At 37.0% G+C, this 17,678-nt stretch overlaps 1 protein-coding gene across 1 annotated transcript; it reads right to left on the bottom strand.

The window, feature by feature from the left end:
• Nucleotides 1-4,987: 4,987 nt before the first annotated feature.
• On the bottom strand, nt 4,988-17,215 carry LOC125664133 (uncharacterized). Its single transcript, XM_048896693.2, has 5 exons — nt 17,005-17,215; nt 16,467-16,787; nt 15,248-15,987; nt 7,780-8,035; nt 4,988-5,303 (listed from the first exon to the last, which is right to left on the bottom strand). The coding sequence occupies exons 2-5, from the start codon at nt 16,768-16,770 to the stop codon at nt 5,035-5,037; spliced, it is 1,569 nt and encodes a 522-aa protein (XP_048752650.2). The 5' UTR covers nt 16,771-16,787; nt 17,005-17,215; the 3' UTR covers nt 4,988-5,034.
• Nucleotides 17,216-17,678: the final 463 nt, after the last annotated feature.

Raw genomic sequence — 17,678 nt, 5'->3', positions numbered from 1 at the left:
ATCTAAAAATTATAATGACTGTATAAACCAACTTTAAGTGCACACTTTGTATTTGAATGAAAGGTGAAGATAACGAACAGTGAGTGATCAATCTCATAACTCCTACAAGCAATACAAAATAGATAGTTGGGCAAACACGGAACCCTGGACACACCAGAGGTAAGATCAGGTGCCTAGGAGGAGTAAGCATCCCCTGTCGACCGGTTATACCCGCCGTGAGCCCTATATCCTATTCAGGTAAATGGAGTTATCCGCAGTCAAAATCAGTGTGCCAAGAACGGCTTAACAATCGGTATGAAACACGTCAGACAGCATTTGACCCAATGATAGGTTGTATTGACGAACTAGATCGTTATAACGACCATAGAATTTGCGAAATGCTGACTTCAATCGAGACTGTTGAAACCCCTGTATCATCAACTTGTTTGTCAGTAGCTTACCTCGATTTAAAAACTGACTATACGCAGAACAAGCTCTTGTTTATCGAATCAGTTGAGATATATAAACACCATATGCAGGTGATAATGGAATATTGCTACATAAATATGGGAAATTGACGATGGAGAAGCTGAAATCATCCCGTTTGTCATACAGTGGAGTTGTCAGTTTGCCGTTAATGTCTACTTTCAATAAAATATCTAGGTATGAAGCAGAAGTGGACGACTCTGTGGTGTCCTTTATGTCGAGCTCACAGGGATATATCAAATCGACATATGAATGAAATCTATTATTGTTAAAAATCCCATTTTGTATTGCATATGTGAGCATATGAGATTGATCACTGTTCGTTATCTTCACTTTGCATGTAGCATCTCAGAATTGAGCAGATCCTCAGCTAACTTGTTCCGCATTTATTACTCTGATGTCAAATAGAAATGGTCATGTTCAAAATTAAGGATTATCTCCCTCATGCATAGCTCTTATCCTTGGACAAATTTGGCTCCACTTGTTTGGCACGCTGTTTTTGGCTATATTTAGCTCTAAAACTTCATAGTTATTTCGAATTTCAAACATTTCGGTTGAGCATCACTGAAGAGACATTATTTGTCGAAATGCGCATCTGGTGCATCAAAATTGGTACCGTATAAGTTTTACATCATGTGTAAGGCTGTTGTGGATAGGAAAAGAATTATCATCGTGGTCCATTGAATCCCCGGGCCCGGTTTTCGAAAGCTGATTAACTTTAACACAGTGTTAGTTCGGTGTTAACTTCTGTGTTAAAGTTAACCATGTGATTAATTGTGTTTCAAAGGTGAGTTTGTGTTAACTTTAATCCACCTTCAGTACCTGTGTTAAACGTTTAACTTAACGCAATGGTTAAAATCGCTAACACACTGATTAAATATGACCGCTCGGTTATCACTGCGTCCACCCAAGACAGAGAAGGCGATACAGAGTATCAACTGACCCACTACAGGATTGGTCAGACGAAGATATAAGAATTAAAGTGCTGCCGTTTTAAAAGACCGGGGTGGAATTTTTAACACAATTGTAATAACTAAATCATAACTCGAATTGCCTATTAAAATGACAAATTGAAAAATGTTGACATGAATATGTAAGAAATAGGTCTGATTTCTTAATCTCTGATCCTTCTCATCAGCCATTACGTAATGCACATGCGACGAACGGTGCATAGAGGCCTATGTGGATTAGTGAGATTTTTAGGTAAATGCTTATCTAACAGGGGAGGGAGCATCTATTAGCAAAGTCCCTACATCTATTCTTAAAGTGTGGATTTACATGCATAGAAACCATCTCTACCCAGAGTTGTCGTTCCTTGCTCTCACTTACACCTCTGTCAATCTCAAGAGTTTTACAAGATTTTTGTAAATTGGCACGTATGCTCAATTAAAGTATGGTTTTGACTTCAGTTACAAAAATATACGTAAATAAATAAATACTGAGCAGATACCAAGTCTTTTTGTGACACAAGATGCATCGATTTGGGTTGAAACGTGGATATTGGGTAGTTCTATTGCACCAGGCCTATACATAGGTACATGAAGAATATATAGTAATGAAAAAGAAACTACAACTAGTTGCTTGTCCTATATTTTACCGATATTTTATAAAGTAGTTCTTAGTTTTATTAGCCGTAAAAAAGTGGATTTACATGTGGAATAACATTGCTTAATTTGAGACGTTAACAGAGGGATATGTGAGTGTAAGGAACGATAACTCTGGGTAGAGATTCGCATAGCAATTGGAAACATATTTCCATTGATAGCATCGTGCGCATTGTTGGATTAGTGTCAAGGTCGTTCTGAATGTAAAAATAAAATGAACACAGTTGAAGAAAGCTTGATGTTTTCGGATCTAATTAGAGCCTCATAATTAACTAAATTCTGCACATTATGTATTTTATTTTGTATTTACCAAAAGAGTAAAATAAAATAAATATTTTATACAGGTTCCTTGTCGTTCAAACAGGTAGTGGCAGTTATGTCACGGGTCCTCGGAGATGACCTTTACAGTAGGTGTGGCACGCTAAGGAACCCCTCTGTTCAATGGCCGTAAGCGCCGGGAAAGGCCTCAATTTGAAGCCCTTCACCGGTCTTGGTGACGTCTCCATATGAGTGAAAAATTCTCTAGAGAGACGTTAAACAAGATACAATCATAATCAGCAATACTGTTTGTCTATTCATTTCAATTACCATTGCATAGCTGAATACCTCAACGGGTTCGAGTCCAGCAGTCCCGTGTGGATTCGGGTTAATATAGGTCCTCAGTACCCCCTTGCTGTCGGAAGAGGTGACTAAATGGGGCGGTCCTTCAGATGAGACCGCAAAAAACCGAGGCCCCGTGTCATACCATGTGTGGCACAGTAAAGATCCCTTCCCGCTCAATGACCATAAACGACGAGCATAGGCCTAAATACTGCAGGCAGACTGCTTTTTACGAAAACTGCATTTTTTTTTTTTTTTTACTAAATAAAGTAAATTTGAAAGTTTTCAATTTTTTAAAGTATTGTTGCACATATCCTTCACTTTTCATCCATATTTCTCTGGTGTGGTATTCCTCCATAAGATTCATGCTTATTTATTGTTGTATCAATATTTTACTTCATAAACCCAGACTGCATAATTCGGAAGCAACTCTGCGTAATAAGCAGGACGTTTCATTCCGAATTTCCGCATTCCTGATCAGAACTGTGCCAAACGTATAACTAGTATATTGATATGATGTTGCATATCTGTTATTTTTAAATAATTCCAGTGTATATACTCATCAGAGTGCTGAATATTGCACTTCAATTTAGTATCGATAGAATTATTTTAATGTTTTACACATATACACTATATATACTAAGTTTGACCTCGCCTAGCTGGAGTAGGAACCTCTACCCCAGGGATCGTGAACTATACAATTTTATTAGAGGCCTTCCTGCTCTACATCAATATGCATTAGTTTCCTTGAAAGATACATGTATGCAGTTGCAGGAAAAAGCTTTGAAAATTGGTCAGTTTTTGTCCCGCCCTCAGCTTTATGACAAATGGAAGAACCTCAGATTCTCCACCGTCAACTTATCATATTTATGTAGAATATTTCATTATTACCTGCATATGGTGTTTGTCTTTCAACTGATTCTTCAAGCAAATTTGTTCTATGATCAATTTTTAAATCGAGGCATGCTACTGACAAACAAGTTGAATAGTTGATGTTACATGGGTATCAACAGTCTCGTTTAAAGTAAGAATTTCGTAATTCTATAGTCGTTATAACAATCTAGTTTGCCAATACAACATATGATTGAGTCATATACTGTCTGACGTGTTTCGTACCGATTGTTAAGCCGTTCATTATACACTAATTTTGACTGCGGTTCATTCCGGTTACCTCATCGAGATATAGGGCTCACTGCGGGTGTGACCTCTCACCAGAGGATACTTACTCCTTCTAGGCACCTGAGTCCACCTGGTATGTCCAAGGGTCCGTGTTTGCCCCAATCTTAATTTTATAGTCCTTAAAAGAGTTAATGAAATTGATCTTTACCGTCTTATTTACACGTTCCTGGCTTTTCTGCACGAAAGAGCTCTACTGGGCCGCTGCAACTTTTTCTGCACGAAAGAGCTTTATAGGGTCGCTGCAACTTTTTCGCACGATCTAAATCCTGAGAAAATTCTCAACTGAAACCATCAGAATGATTCTCAACTGTGGAGACTTTGAGAAAATTCTCAGCTGCGTGATACTTAATATTTGAAATGGGAATTATTTACGAATTCTCAACGTTTTATGGTGGTGGGGCTTGGAGTAACAATGGTTGAATTATATTCACACCGAACCTAATCGAAAGAAGATCAATTTACTTTAAGTAGCTGTTTTCATATCATAAACAAAAATCGTGTCTCTAATCACGGACTAGGTTTTACCGTATACAAAGGTGGCTGAGCAGGTATCGATGTTCTAAATTATCCAATTATATGTATAATGAAAAACAAGAGGACATTTTAAGGTCAATAATCACTGAATACGAGCTTTAACTACGTAAGAAGTACAATATCAACCGAGCCCGAAGGTGAATATTGTACATCTTAGGTACCAGAAGCATCGTATTCATCTCAAAATGTCAATAATTGTATGATATGCACTACGGTCTCTTGTTTGGCGCCACTTGTTGTCCGCAGTTGTTCGTCTGCTTATACCATTAACGCTGACATGACGTTTATTCATGCCCAATAAGAAGTTTACATGCACCTTATAAGTCATATTGATTACTTAATCATTGTTTTCAACAGACGCCAGATGGGTCGAACTAGCTGAATCCAATGTTAGTAAAGCTAGGTCGTTGTAGACATTATTCCCAGATGAATCCTATACCGATCCATGAATTTTGGGATGCTAGTTTTTTCATAAAATAATTTTAGACCGATGTTTTACCAGCCGCAATTATCTATAATTAATAGATGCCTTCATTATTCAATGTTATTTTAGATAAGCTGCAATGCCAGCTTGGGGACAAATGCATGGTGTCACTGAATACCAGTTTCGAAACCACAACAATGAATTTATTGTTTCATTAGTAAAAAGCTATTATATTCGTTTATGTTCAGCTTTGATCTTTATCAGATGCAACTGCTGACGAAGTGTGTCAATCTCCATGTTGTTACTATTTCGCCGAAGTCTAAGAGACACATGATTGCTGAGCGCCACCTTTTGATCTTCCGGAAGGTCGTCATCATCTTCCGCGACCTCCACGGCGTGCAACTTCGTCCTCAGCAATCTGTTCTCTTTCTCCAAGTCCTCTATCTTGTTTAAGCATTTTCTGAACTCCGACGAACTGGCTACGTGGGACGGGAAATCTGAAAAGGTTTATGTAAATAATTTAACAACTTCATTAGAAGAATACTCCACACGTGAAAATACTATATCTTTAAATCTTTCCCGAGGGGAATAGGGCTTTTACATTTCACTTTATGACAAAGCTTCTCAATCGTTAACTTCCCATATTTATGTAGCAATATTCTATTATCACTGCCATATGGTGTTTATATCTCTCAACTGATTCGATACACAAGAGCTTGTTCAGCATATGATAAGTTTTTAAATTGAGGCAGGCTACTGACAAACGGGTTTCAACAGTTTTGTTTAAAGTCCGCAATTCGCAAATTTTATGGTCGTTATAACGATTTTGTTTGCCAATACAATCTGTCATTGGTTCAAATGCTGTCTGACATGTTTCCTTCCGATTGCTTCAAACCTAGTTTGAACATAGGTAGTGACTGTTCCCTCGCCAAACGCTCAACAGCTAAAGTCGCAAGTTGTTCGGGTGAGACATTGAAAATTTTAAGGTCACGGCAAGCGTTGGCACGATAAAGATCCTTCAGTGCTACAACCCTTAATGTCATGCATAAATTGAAAATGGGTACAACTATGCGTGAAATATAAAACAGTTGATCCAAATTAAAATACATGTGTGACATTCGAATTATATAGCACTTCATGATCAACATAAATTGGAGATGTTATGTTCAATATGAGAATAAAATGAGTGAAGATAAAAAGTGTTTTTAGTGCATAATTGGATAGTTGAAAAAATACCATCAGTTACAGCTTGTATAGTTTCTGTGGAAACGAGGGGGTTATTTATATTCGGTCTTTCCTATCCCCCTCGTTTCTGTCCAAGCCTTCATAAAGTATGTGGGAAATCAGTCGCGCTTCGGTTTGAATTTATTTCAGCTTGTATTTGATGTGAATCGTTCGAAAACTTACATAAATTAATTCATGAATGATTTTGCCGCAAGGGAATACAATTGAAACCATTCAATTCCACACTTAAGCAACGACAATCGTCGTGATTTCAAATGTAAGTTTTCGAACGATTCATATCAAATGTAAGCTGAAATAAATTCAAACCGAAGCGCGACTGATTTCCCACATACTTTATGAAGGCTTGGACAGAAACGAGGGGGATAGGAAAGACCGAATATAAATAACCCCCTCGTTTCCTCAGAAATTACAGCTTGTATTGCTTTACGACGGTCACTGCATCGAAACTATGCAAACGATATACGTCGCACGATGACGGAGTGCCGAATTTTCTTGCCTTTTTGTTTTTCATGATTACAGTTATCAGGCCAAAATTTACTGTGTGGCATTTAGAATATATGCTACATGTTTAAGTATTAAAATTATAGTTTTAAGACTATTTCATCCCTGATAAAAAGTACATGTGCCAACTGTATGAACAAGGAAACATCAATTAATTCGGTACCGGTTAACATGGTGACTTAGTACCAATGTTTCAGGTCACAGTTCTAAATCAAACAACATCAAATGTACATTATTTCGAATATTACATCCGATAATTAATGGGGGCACCGGTAGGGGGACATGTATTGCTTATGCCATACTCTTGCAATATTCTTGTTCTTCACCGGAACACATGTAAAAATGACTGTATGTCTATAGATTTTATCACCTTTTCCATGATGAAAATGTGAAGATAACGAACAGTGATCAATCGTGAAAAACCTATTAAGAATACGAAATCGAGAATAGGGCATAATGGGACCCCTGGATACACCAGAGGTGGGATCAGCTGTCTACGCATCTCCGTTTGACCGTTCACACCCACCGTGAACCCTCTGTCTTGACCAAGTAATCAGAGTAATCCGTTACGAAATAGGTTATGATCAGACAACGGCTTAACAATCGATACGAAACACATCAGACAGCATTCCACCTAATGACAGGTTGTACTTGCAAATAAGATCATTATAAGGCGATCTGGAGACATTTTTATGGCATTCTGGAGATAAATCAATGTCTACAAGTCCAAAGGTACATGTATAATGCAGATGAAAAACGCTGGCGATATGACAGGGTTTTCTGAAGCCAGTGAGGGTTCTTTAACGTGTCAACGCCTGCCGCGTCATGATATGGGACCTCCGTGTTAATATACCCCCGCGACTCCCACTTCCACAGAAGCTTTCTGCCTTAGTTTTGACGCGTCCAGGCAAGAGTCGAACTCGTACTCACGACTTTCCGGTCACCAGTGCTCTACTACTGCCCTTCTTAGGTTGGTTGGTGGTTTAGTTTAACGACCCACTCGAGAATGTTTTACCCATTGTCGATAAAGGGCTGCAAAATTTAAACCTATGATCGGCGATTACGGCCTTTAAGCAGGGAGGAATCTATATCGTGCCACACCTGCTGCAATATTTGTGTCATGCATAGGCAAGCATTGGAACAAAACCCACCTGGCATTATTAAAGCCACACGCTATCAATTATTTGACAATGTTTTAAGTTGGGATGTCGCATAAAATATGCTCACCTGATGCATTCATGGGAAGCAGAGGTAGAAAACTGTCGTCAGCAAGATAGGCAACGTATACATGCCTCTCTTCGTCATTCTGGACATGAGGAGATGGATAAAACTTTATCTCTTCTGTGCTGTCTACTCCAAAGGAAATAACATGCAAAAGCACTTGGTACTGCTGTGCGACTGCGTAAGCCAGCAAGGCGTCTGGACATTCAGTTCGCAGAAACAGGCTCCACTCCCCACCGTCGCTGAACCCGATATGCTTTAGCTGAAATAGACCATTTTAAGCAATTGTAGAACTGTACTTCAGAAGGAAAATTTTCAACAAATAATTTATGTCTTCACATCAAAAATCAAGGGAGGAGGGGAGAGGGGATGGTTATATCCTCTGTGTTCGAATCATAACTATTATGAGTGATAGAGCTTTCGTATTTCAAATGTGCATTCCATATGACAAGACATTTCAGGTAACAAAGTTGTTGCTTAATTTACCCTGTGCCCTTGAAGGTTTGATTGATTGATTGTATTTTGTTTAACGTCCCTCTCGAGAATTTTTCACTCATATGAAGACGTCACCGAGACCGGTGAAGGGCTTAAAATTTAGGCCTATGCTCGGCGTTTATGGCCATTGAGCAGTGAAGGTTCTTTAGCGTACCACACCTACTGTGACACGGGAATCCGTTTTTAAGTCATATCCGAGAACACATTCACACCTGATGCCTAGCGTTTGACGATGGAACTGTCACTTCCTGTTTTAACGATTTAGGTCTGTCGCGGCCGGGATTCGAACCCCGACCTTCCGCATGCAGGCCAAACTCCCTACCTTTAGATCACCGCGGCGGTTTGGAGTTTGACCTCAGTTAAAAAAACATCTCCTGAAATAATCAAATGGCTTTCATATTTGGTATACAGGGATTCCCAATTTAATTAAAATTAGGGCCTAGATGTTTCATCCGCGTGCATACATTGCATCGAAGTTGAGTAATCATATACCATCAGATTTTGACATCAAATTTCAATTAGATTGATAGATGCCTTGTGAGAAGATTGTTTTTTCATTTGATACCTTGATCATTTGAGCTTTAAGTGTGACATACTTTTGTTTTAATATTTAACCTTAAAAGGGCAGGTATGAGATGAAAATTTTATTTTTCCCTTTTTAATGTTTAGATTGCTTCAACAAGGTATTTCTTATGGTCAGCAAAAATTTGAATGTCAGTTTTCGAGGTACATGGGAGATACAGAACTCACAATTCTTTGTTATGTAAACAAGGCTCATACATAGTTTCGTTTAAAGCAGATTTGTCAAATTCCAAGTTAATACTGAACACAAATCAACAGTTTCTAATGTTTGGCAAATCTTATTTTGTTTTAGACATATATTCTAGTTAGCAATCTATATGAAAGGTGAAGATAACGAACAATGATCAATCTCATAACTCCTACAAACAATACAAAATAGATAGTTAGGCAAACACGGACCCCTGGACACACCAGAGGTGGGATCAGGTGCCTAGGAGGAGTAAGCTTCCCCTGTCTACCAGTCACATCCACCGTGAGCCCTATATCCTAATCAGGTAAACGGATTTATCCGTAGTCAAAATCAGTGTGCCAAGAACGGCCTAACAATCGGTATGAAACACGCCAGACAGCATTTGATCCAATGATAGGTTGTATTGACGAACTAGATCGTTATAACGACCATAGAATTTGCGAAATGCTGACTTCAATCGAGACTGTTGAAATCCCTGTACCATCAACTTGTTTGTCAGTAGCTTACCTCGATTTAAAAACTGACTATACGCAGAACAAGCTCTTGCATATCGAATCAATTGAGAGATATAAACACCATATGCAGGTGATAATGGAATATTGCTACACAAATATGGGAAGTTGACGATGGAGAAGCTGAAATCATCCCGTTTGTCATACAGTTGAGTTGTCAGTTTGCCGTTAATGTCTACTTTCAATAAAATATCTAAGTATGAAGCAGAAGTGGACGACTCTGTGGTGTCCTTTATTTCGAGCTCACAGGGATATATCAAATCGACATATGAATGAAAGCTATCATTGTTAATAGACAAAACGTCATCGATATATCTAAAAGTCGAACTGAAGGTCACAGCGAGAGATTTTTTCTTCTCACGTAGAAGTTTTTGAATAAATTCTGCTTCATATGTATCTCACTTGTAACTCAACAATTGATATTCAAGTTTTGGTTAACGATTAGAAATACTTTAGTAAAGCATTGTAAACAATAAAAATGGAAAAGAAAAAAAAAATAATAGAAAATTTTCAGCTCAAATCGTGTCCATGCCCCTTTAAACTTACTCAGTTGAGTGATAGGGCTCTCGTTTTCCTTTTGGCTGTTCTCACCGAAAAGAAAATGAGAACCCAATCACTCAACTTTCTTTAAGTTCCAAAGGATTTGAGCTTGTAGGTGGGTCTATTTTAAGAAAAGTTAATTTGGGTAATAGCTCCTGAACTATTTAAGGTAGGGCATCAGTATTTTGTATATAGTCAATAGACAAGACCTTTCATTTGATACCATGAGGTGTGAACATGGAGTTTTATCCAAATCTCGTTTATGTGATCCCTGTGACAAGACCTTTCTATTGGTACCAAAGTTGTTGCCTTGTTTATTTGAAGCCGTTAAAGCAAACACTACAATCTCCAAAAACCCTTGTAACTTGACAATAACTGTTGCAGACAAGTAGTAAATAAAACTCTACATAGAGTGCATGCAGAATTATTTCATTTTTGAGAGCCTTTTTTTTTTTTTTTTTTTTTTTGGCAAAGACATAAATCGTGAAATACAGTACTTGATTTCACTTACTGGAAGGGGCCAATCTAATTAAAATCAGACCTTCTCTAACCGTTACACAATCTAATTAAGAAGGTCTGATTTTAATTAGATTGTACATTTACTGACATCCTGCGGATTAGTGTTGAACTCTAAGAGATACAGCGGGAAAGAAAGATTGAAACAGAACCAATGAAAACTAGGGTGAAGTTTACAACTCATAGTATGAGAAATTGACAGATATGAAATAGACTAACGGACAATTTATGCTTCAATGGAATTAAAGGTCATTTCATTATTAATCTAAATGTTAAGATACAATATAAGTCCTCCCTATTTAGGATTAGAGTGTTGCAGTCACGAAGTTTCTGTTACTTTAAAAATAATATATCAAACACAGATGTTTAATTAGATGACTTGATAAGATCATGAATTGTCGTTGTTATATACATATTTATTTACATTCTCTGTTGTAAGTACACACATACACAGTATTATGTGTAGATTTACAAGTAAATGTGCGTTATTATGACGTTTTGCTAGGGGGGGGGGGGGTATAAAGTACGTGTGTTCTCCCTACCTATAGGTGTCGCTGCTAGTCAATACATCTGTCAATGCCGATATTTCCAAATTCTTGTAAAACGCTTTGTAAATTCTATAATACAGACATTCGATATCGCTAAAATCAATTTATGATACTGCATTTTATGATAAAATTGTTTTACCGCTTGAAAACAAATTCCCACAATTTAGATTTTAATCATAATAAACCATTTTCTTCCGATTTTTGGTGTCCCCTTAGCTACATTAATCTTTCAATTTTTAAATTCTGTTCCGTTTTCCGTTCCTCGTTTTAGCAACACCCTTCAGATATTACCTTTAAAACGGAGGTCGCGAAAAGCGTTAAAAGCACTTTTAAGAAACCCTTGCTGTTACGGCCGTAAATGCTAACCATAGGCTTACGTCTTAATATTTGGTACTTTACCTACAGCTGGTGACGTCAAACAAAACACCCCTTTATGGTATTCTGGTGGCTGATCACTCGCTTCGCAACCGGGGACGCTGGTTCAATTTTTGTATCCCAACGCCGCGACAAACTTGAGACGTTTATCATAGAAAGTGATTGTTCCTTCGCCAAGCGTCTGGGATTCGTAATGAAAGATACGGGTCCCTGGTCTATATAACCTTCAATTTGAAAATTCGGTGTCACAGCACGCTTTGGAATGATAGAGAGCCCTCATTGCCACGACCTTCAGCGACATGCATACGTCAAAGTCTATGACACTACACCCACAACTGGTGACGTGTCAAATTCTCATACAGGACGAAAAACAACACGAGATCATTGGGCCACACACTAACTTTGTCTTCTTCAGCATATTCTATCCTCTGTATTCTCACGAAAAATTTTGACCCCACCTTAAAGGGAAAGGCAACCCAAAAACGTTTTACATGATAAATGATAGGATTAATTATTGGATAAAAAATTGTCATACTATATTCTGTTGATATTCGGCCTAGATAGGTGTCAGTACTAGTTTGAAAACGTTTAAAATTGAAACTCCGGCCATCTATAGAGGCTACCATGATATGGAACTCTTTTGTATTCAAGACCACAAAAATTAATAATTTTGACGTCACACTGTCTGTTCCGGTTTTGATGAGAAATATGTGCATGTGGTAGATTTTACGAATAAAGAGGTTGATGCCTTCCTGTCAAGCAGTTAATTAGATAAATACAAAGGGGAGATGTGAAAAAAGTTGGGGGAGGGGGTTTCTCTCGAAATTCCTGACCCAACCAAATCATCTGAAAAGAAAAGACTACTAGTATGTCAACTGTGGATCCATCATTTGCGTAATGACAAGTTGAGGTTCGAGACATTTGTACGAAGAAACGTACCGTCTACCTATACTGCGACTCGACTGAACGTCTTCTTTTCTTAATTTATTCTTGCGAAAGAATGGGCTCAAATCAATACGGCTCCAAACTTAACTGTTCGTGACCTGTCATGTTTACAGTGCTGCTAATGAAATAAACCGGAACCGACGGTGTGATGTCATAAATTACACTTCAATGGTCACTCCCTCAGCGGCGAATAATTCAAAATATGATTTCAAGATTAATATTGATTTAATCGTTAAGCAAGGATTTTTGTTGTTAAAGACTCATTTACGATATCAGTAAGTAATACTTTATTCATAAAAGCAACAATGTGGTTAGGGTTGCCTTTCCCTTTAATCAAACGGGGTTATGACTTCTACTCAACATAAGGATGCGGCCTTATATATTCTTCTACATTCATATAAAATTTAAACACAATTTTTTGCCAATGGAACCCGATGGTCCATATTTGAAAGAAATCAAATTCTCCCCATACAATCTTATATAAAACTTTGCGGCCTAAACCTACTCCCAGGACATGATTTTAATAAATTTAAATCTGAACCACATAAGAATGCTGGCATACGAATGTCCCTATCATGGTTCTGCTATTCATGAGAAGAAAATATTTAAAGACTTTCCTTAAATATTCCCATGTACTGAAATTTAAATTTTGATCCCATTCTGTGGCCCCACCTACCTACCGCTGTTATGATTTGTTCAAAACTTGAATCTGCACTATATAAGGATGCTTGCTTATGAATGTATCAAGGAATGTTGTACATGAGAGGAAGATTTTTTCCTTTATATCCACATGTAAAACTGATCCGCTATTGTGGCATCACCTTACCCCCGGGTGATGATTTGAACAATTTTTAATTTACAACATTTGTTTTTCCTTCTTTCGAGAGAAACTGTAACATTTACAAGTTACATATATTTAGATATTGGCTAAATTTTATGCTGAACGGGAACAAATTACGCTGATAAAGTACTTCAGCTAATGTAATATCAATTATTATGCTCCCGCACGCCAAAATATATCTGTTTATTTCGTTACAATATTAAAGCTGTATGGTCCGAATTACAATTATACTTTTTTCCATCTCGTAAAAACGCTATTAAAGCATCGCACGTATGTAGTTGTTAGGCTGTATGACATATCATACATTATTTCACCTGTTGTGACCAAACTTATTTGATTTTAAATCGATGTTTACAAATAACCGCGTCACTCTGCCATTTCAAGTGACAGTCACGTGACCAGTTCAAATTTTCAGATCATCGGTGGTCTTATCTGTGTAAAGCTGTGTATTTTGTTACAACAGTACCGTGCCATAAGTTTAATAGAAATAAAAATATCAAATACCTCTTAGTAATTCATTGTTTTGCGTTCTTTCAGCCTTAAAACTAGACAATTGCGTATGAGTTAAGGTAGCTCCATCCTCATGTGACTTATCAATATTAATGGTTAAAAGTGGAAAAACTTTATCAATTTCCATTCAATATAGTTTAATTTAATTAATAACCAAATAAAATAAAAATGTTGCCACCTTTTTAAAGATGTCAGACATACAAAAACAGAAGCATAAATCAACATTAGAAAATCACTCATTTTTGTTAAACAGAATAAAAATAGATAAAAACTTGTTGAAATGACAAAATTTATATATCAACAGGTTTTAAAAACAACTAATTCATAAATATGTATAGATTAATTGTGAATATTAGGGAAACCAAAGTATAATAGACATCCAGTAGAGGAAATTCCAGCATAGGAGTTATTGCCCTTCACAACATTTTTTTAATCATAAATAATTGATTATCTATGGAAAATATAAACTTTTTCAGAAATAATAGTTTACCAGATTTTTTATTATATCCAGTGAATAAAATTCCTCAGAAAGATATATTTGTATCATGCGCAAAGTTTAATTACGATTTTTGCAAAAACCTATGACATCACATGAGGATCGATCAACTTTAATACATCATGTTGGGATTTCCCTGACGCGCGCGGGTCTATTTATAGTCGTCTATTATGGGATGATTTATATATGTACCACACTATATTTACTTTCTAAATAATATTCTCATTGTTTTGTTTTACATGCAGATGTTTTCAAACATGTAATTAAGGGAAAATTAAGTTAATAACTTCATTAAGTAATTAATCTGCTTTAAAGTAAAAATGAACAAAAATAATACATAAACATCGGGTCATACAGCTATAAATGATTAGGTAAATGACTTGCAGTCTTTTAAAAAATATGAACGATTTTCTTTCACAAATAAGTAGAGATAACAGTTTTTACGACAGTCATAAAAAGTACTGATTTCACTCTTGTAGTGAATCGTTAAGGTAGTATTGCAATTTGTTTGTCAAAATATCATGCAAGACTAAAGCTGAAGTCAAACGTTTTGTTACATTGAACACCAGGTGTAGGTGAAGTGCCACATTTAAAAAAAAAAAATCTGTGCATGGCATTCAATCTGATTAAAACCAGATATTCGATCCGCTCCTCTATTGGCCATGTCGAGACATCGAAGATCTAGTTGTAATCAGATTGCATGGCATTCGATGACGTGGCATTGAAGGCTCTTTGATGTGCCAACTCATTTCTGTGACGCTTGCTGGGTGCTGGGCAGAAGAAGTCACTATGTTAATTGTCTTTGCTTTGACGCAGCCGCTGAGATCGATAATTAAAATGGGACTTTACGGTTGCGAAAAGAGCGCCCTATCTACCTGTCTACCACGATCTATTAATTTATTAAAGTAGAAAAAAGTGACTTACGGAATATTTGGGTTGATTTTCATGCAGATATTGAATGAGAACATTTTTCATGCCTTTCTTTCGCATATCGTGACTTAATACATCAACGATATTACTAAATTTACGTTTATCCTCAGATGGGCGAAGCATCAAGCGATTTAGAATAGTTTCCATGTGCTCTAATTTGAACTTAGATGTCAATCTTCTTTTCCCCGTTTGTTGATGGGTTGTCTGTGTATCGGAGGTTGTGTTTGAATGCGCTACACTCGGACTTGTATGGTCACTTTCTGACGGCTGTTGATGGGCTTTCTTTTCGCGGTGTAAATGTAAGTAAGACTTCTCAGACACTGCTGTACTACTTGTACTCTCCGGCCTAGACAAGCATGGCGAGGATGAGCCTAACTGTTTTTTACGTTGTACCGTCTCGTTAGATGTGCCATTCTTCGATATTTTTCCATTAATTTTTTTATCGTTAGATTGGGATCCTGTGGCCGGGGACCTAGGTTGCGGTGTTAAATCCCCCTTCTCTGATGAATATCTTTTAACTTCAATAGTTGACGTTTTATCTTTATGTGTTCCGGGATTGCCGGGTGTTTTGGATGTTTTTGTAGACACCTGTGGTGAATTGTGCGTCCGTTTGATGTGTGCGGGTAGTGGACTAGAATTACGCTCTTCGATTCCCCTGCTGCTATGTTGAATGTCGAATAAAATATTCATCGCTTGGTTCAATTCAAAATTCTCAATTTCTAACAGATCCTTATCTGCAACAAAGTAAATATGAGATGTGTGTTAAATGAGATGGAATTTGATATTATCCGGTTGAACTCAACTGGGAAATGCCTTTTTATCTTGGATAATATATTCAATTTTTGCGTTTCTTTAAAAATCAATATATTCAAGGTGCTACTTGTATTTCAAAATTTTTTGTCAACTCATGACAGAGCAAAGTACACCATGTACATTTAAAAGATGAGCAACACTACGTTATCGACATCGCCTTACATAAGTGTTTTGCTATAACAGTAATTTTCTACAGATTTACAATATTAATCAAAGAAATTCTCGGAATAATTTTAGCTTACATAGAAATATACAAAATCAGTGTTCACTAAATGTCATGTCCATAATAGTAGATATATTCGAAGTCAATTTCATGATCGTTATCAACTGAAAGAGTGTATATTACAATCATCTGACGAAAATGTGTTTTGATAGCAGGTCTACCCGGGTGTTTTCTCACCTTCCAATAGCTTCAAATCGTGAACACAGCAGAGCAGCGTTTCTTTTACTTGGAAGGTTTTCGGAGAAATGTGTTCTTTGATCCAATTCAACAGCAGAATTTTGTCCTTGGTTATCGGGTGTTTTTTCTCCCATGTTTCACGCTGCAGATACCCGTGCTGCTGTAAACGGTCTCCGAGAATTTTGATATTAGTCAAAGAAGAGTGTCCCCTGCCACAACACAACAGTGACAACACGTGGTCGATGACTCTCACAGCCTGTGTGTTTTGTATGCAGCCTCTCTGATCTTTTAATTCCATTTTCATACATTTCAAAATGGTGTCTGACAAAAATGTAGAGTAAAAATTAATCGCGTGTCTAAAGTCGAGGAGTATACCGGTTATTTCTAATACGAGCCAGGCTTTACATTCAAACACACAATATGTAATTTTCGGATTACTCTATATAGAATACAACTGCACCAGTTTAAATGCACGGGAAAACTCGGGTACATGTAAACCTAATTTGGTTTAAAGACAAAATTAAATATCTATACATACCATTTCTGGTCTCCAAAGACTTTCCCAACCGGCATTCCTTGAAATCTAGTCAAAATTCAAACGATGAACTTTTAAATGGAAGTCAATATTGTCATAACACATAGTAAATGAAAGGTGGTTATTTAGATCGTAAATCTTTTCTTTACAATCTGTTCAGTTTAAATGACCAGTGATATCGCGCGCCACTGTCAGCTAGCGGTACTCCCCGTTTGAATCGATTATCGAAAATCAACACTTGCACAATGATTTGTTTGCATATAGAATCGCTATATATCTATTACCATTGTTTGGTCCCAAATACTGAGAGGGGAAAATCTATTTACCCGTCGGTGACTTCTTAAAAACATCGCGTCGTTCATCAATGCAAAGATGACATTAACTTCAATAGGAAGATAAAATCAATTGGAAAGTGCTTTTCCTCATCTGAACGTTGACCACGGTTGCTGTAGATTAGATTGCGCTGTATATACAGAGACTGGACAAGTTTATAGCATGTTTCCAAAAGCTAGTGACCAATAGCATGCGTACCGATAGCTTAACAATGCTGTTATAAAAGTAAATGACATCGTTATCTTGCATACATTTTGTTTGATCAGGAAAAAACCCTGAAACATTCTGATGAGCAAAAAACGAAACAAACCAGTCCATTATTTTGATAAACCAGAAAAGTAACC

The sequence above is a fragment of the Ostrea edulis genome, chromosome 1 (genome assembly GCF_947568905.1).
Source record: "Ostrea edulis chromosome 1, xbOstEdul1.1, whole genome shotgun sequence".
Taxonomy (NCBI): Eukaryota; Metazoa; Mollusca; class Bivalvia; order Ostreida; family Ostreidae; genus Ostrea; species Ostrea edulis.
Note: the sequence above shows the minus strand (reverse complement) of the source record. Positions and strands in the feature narration are given on the sequence as shown.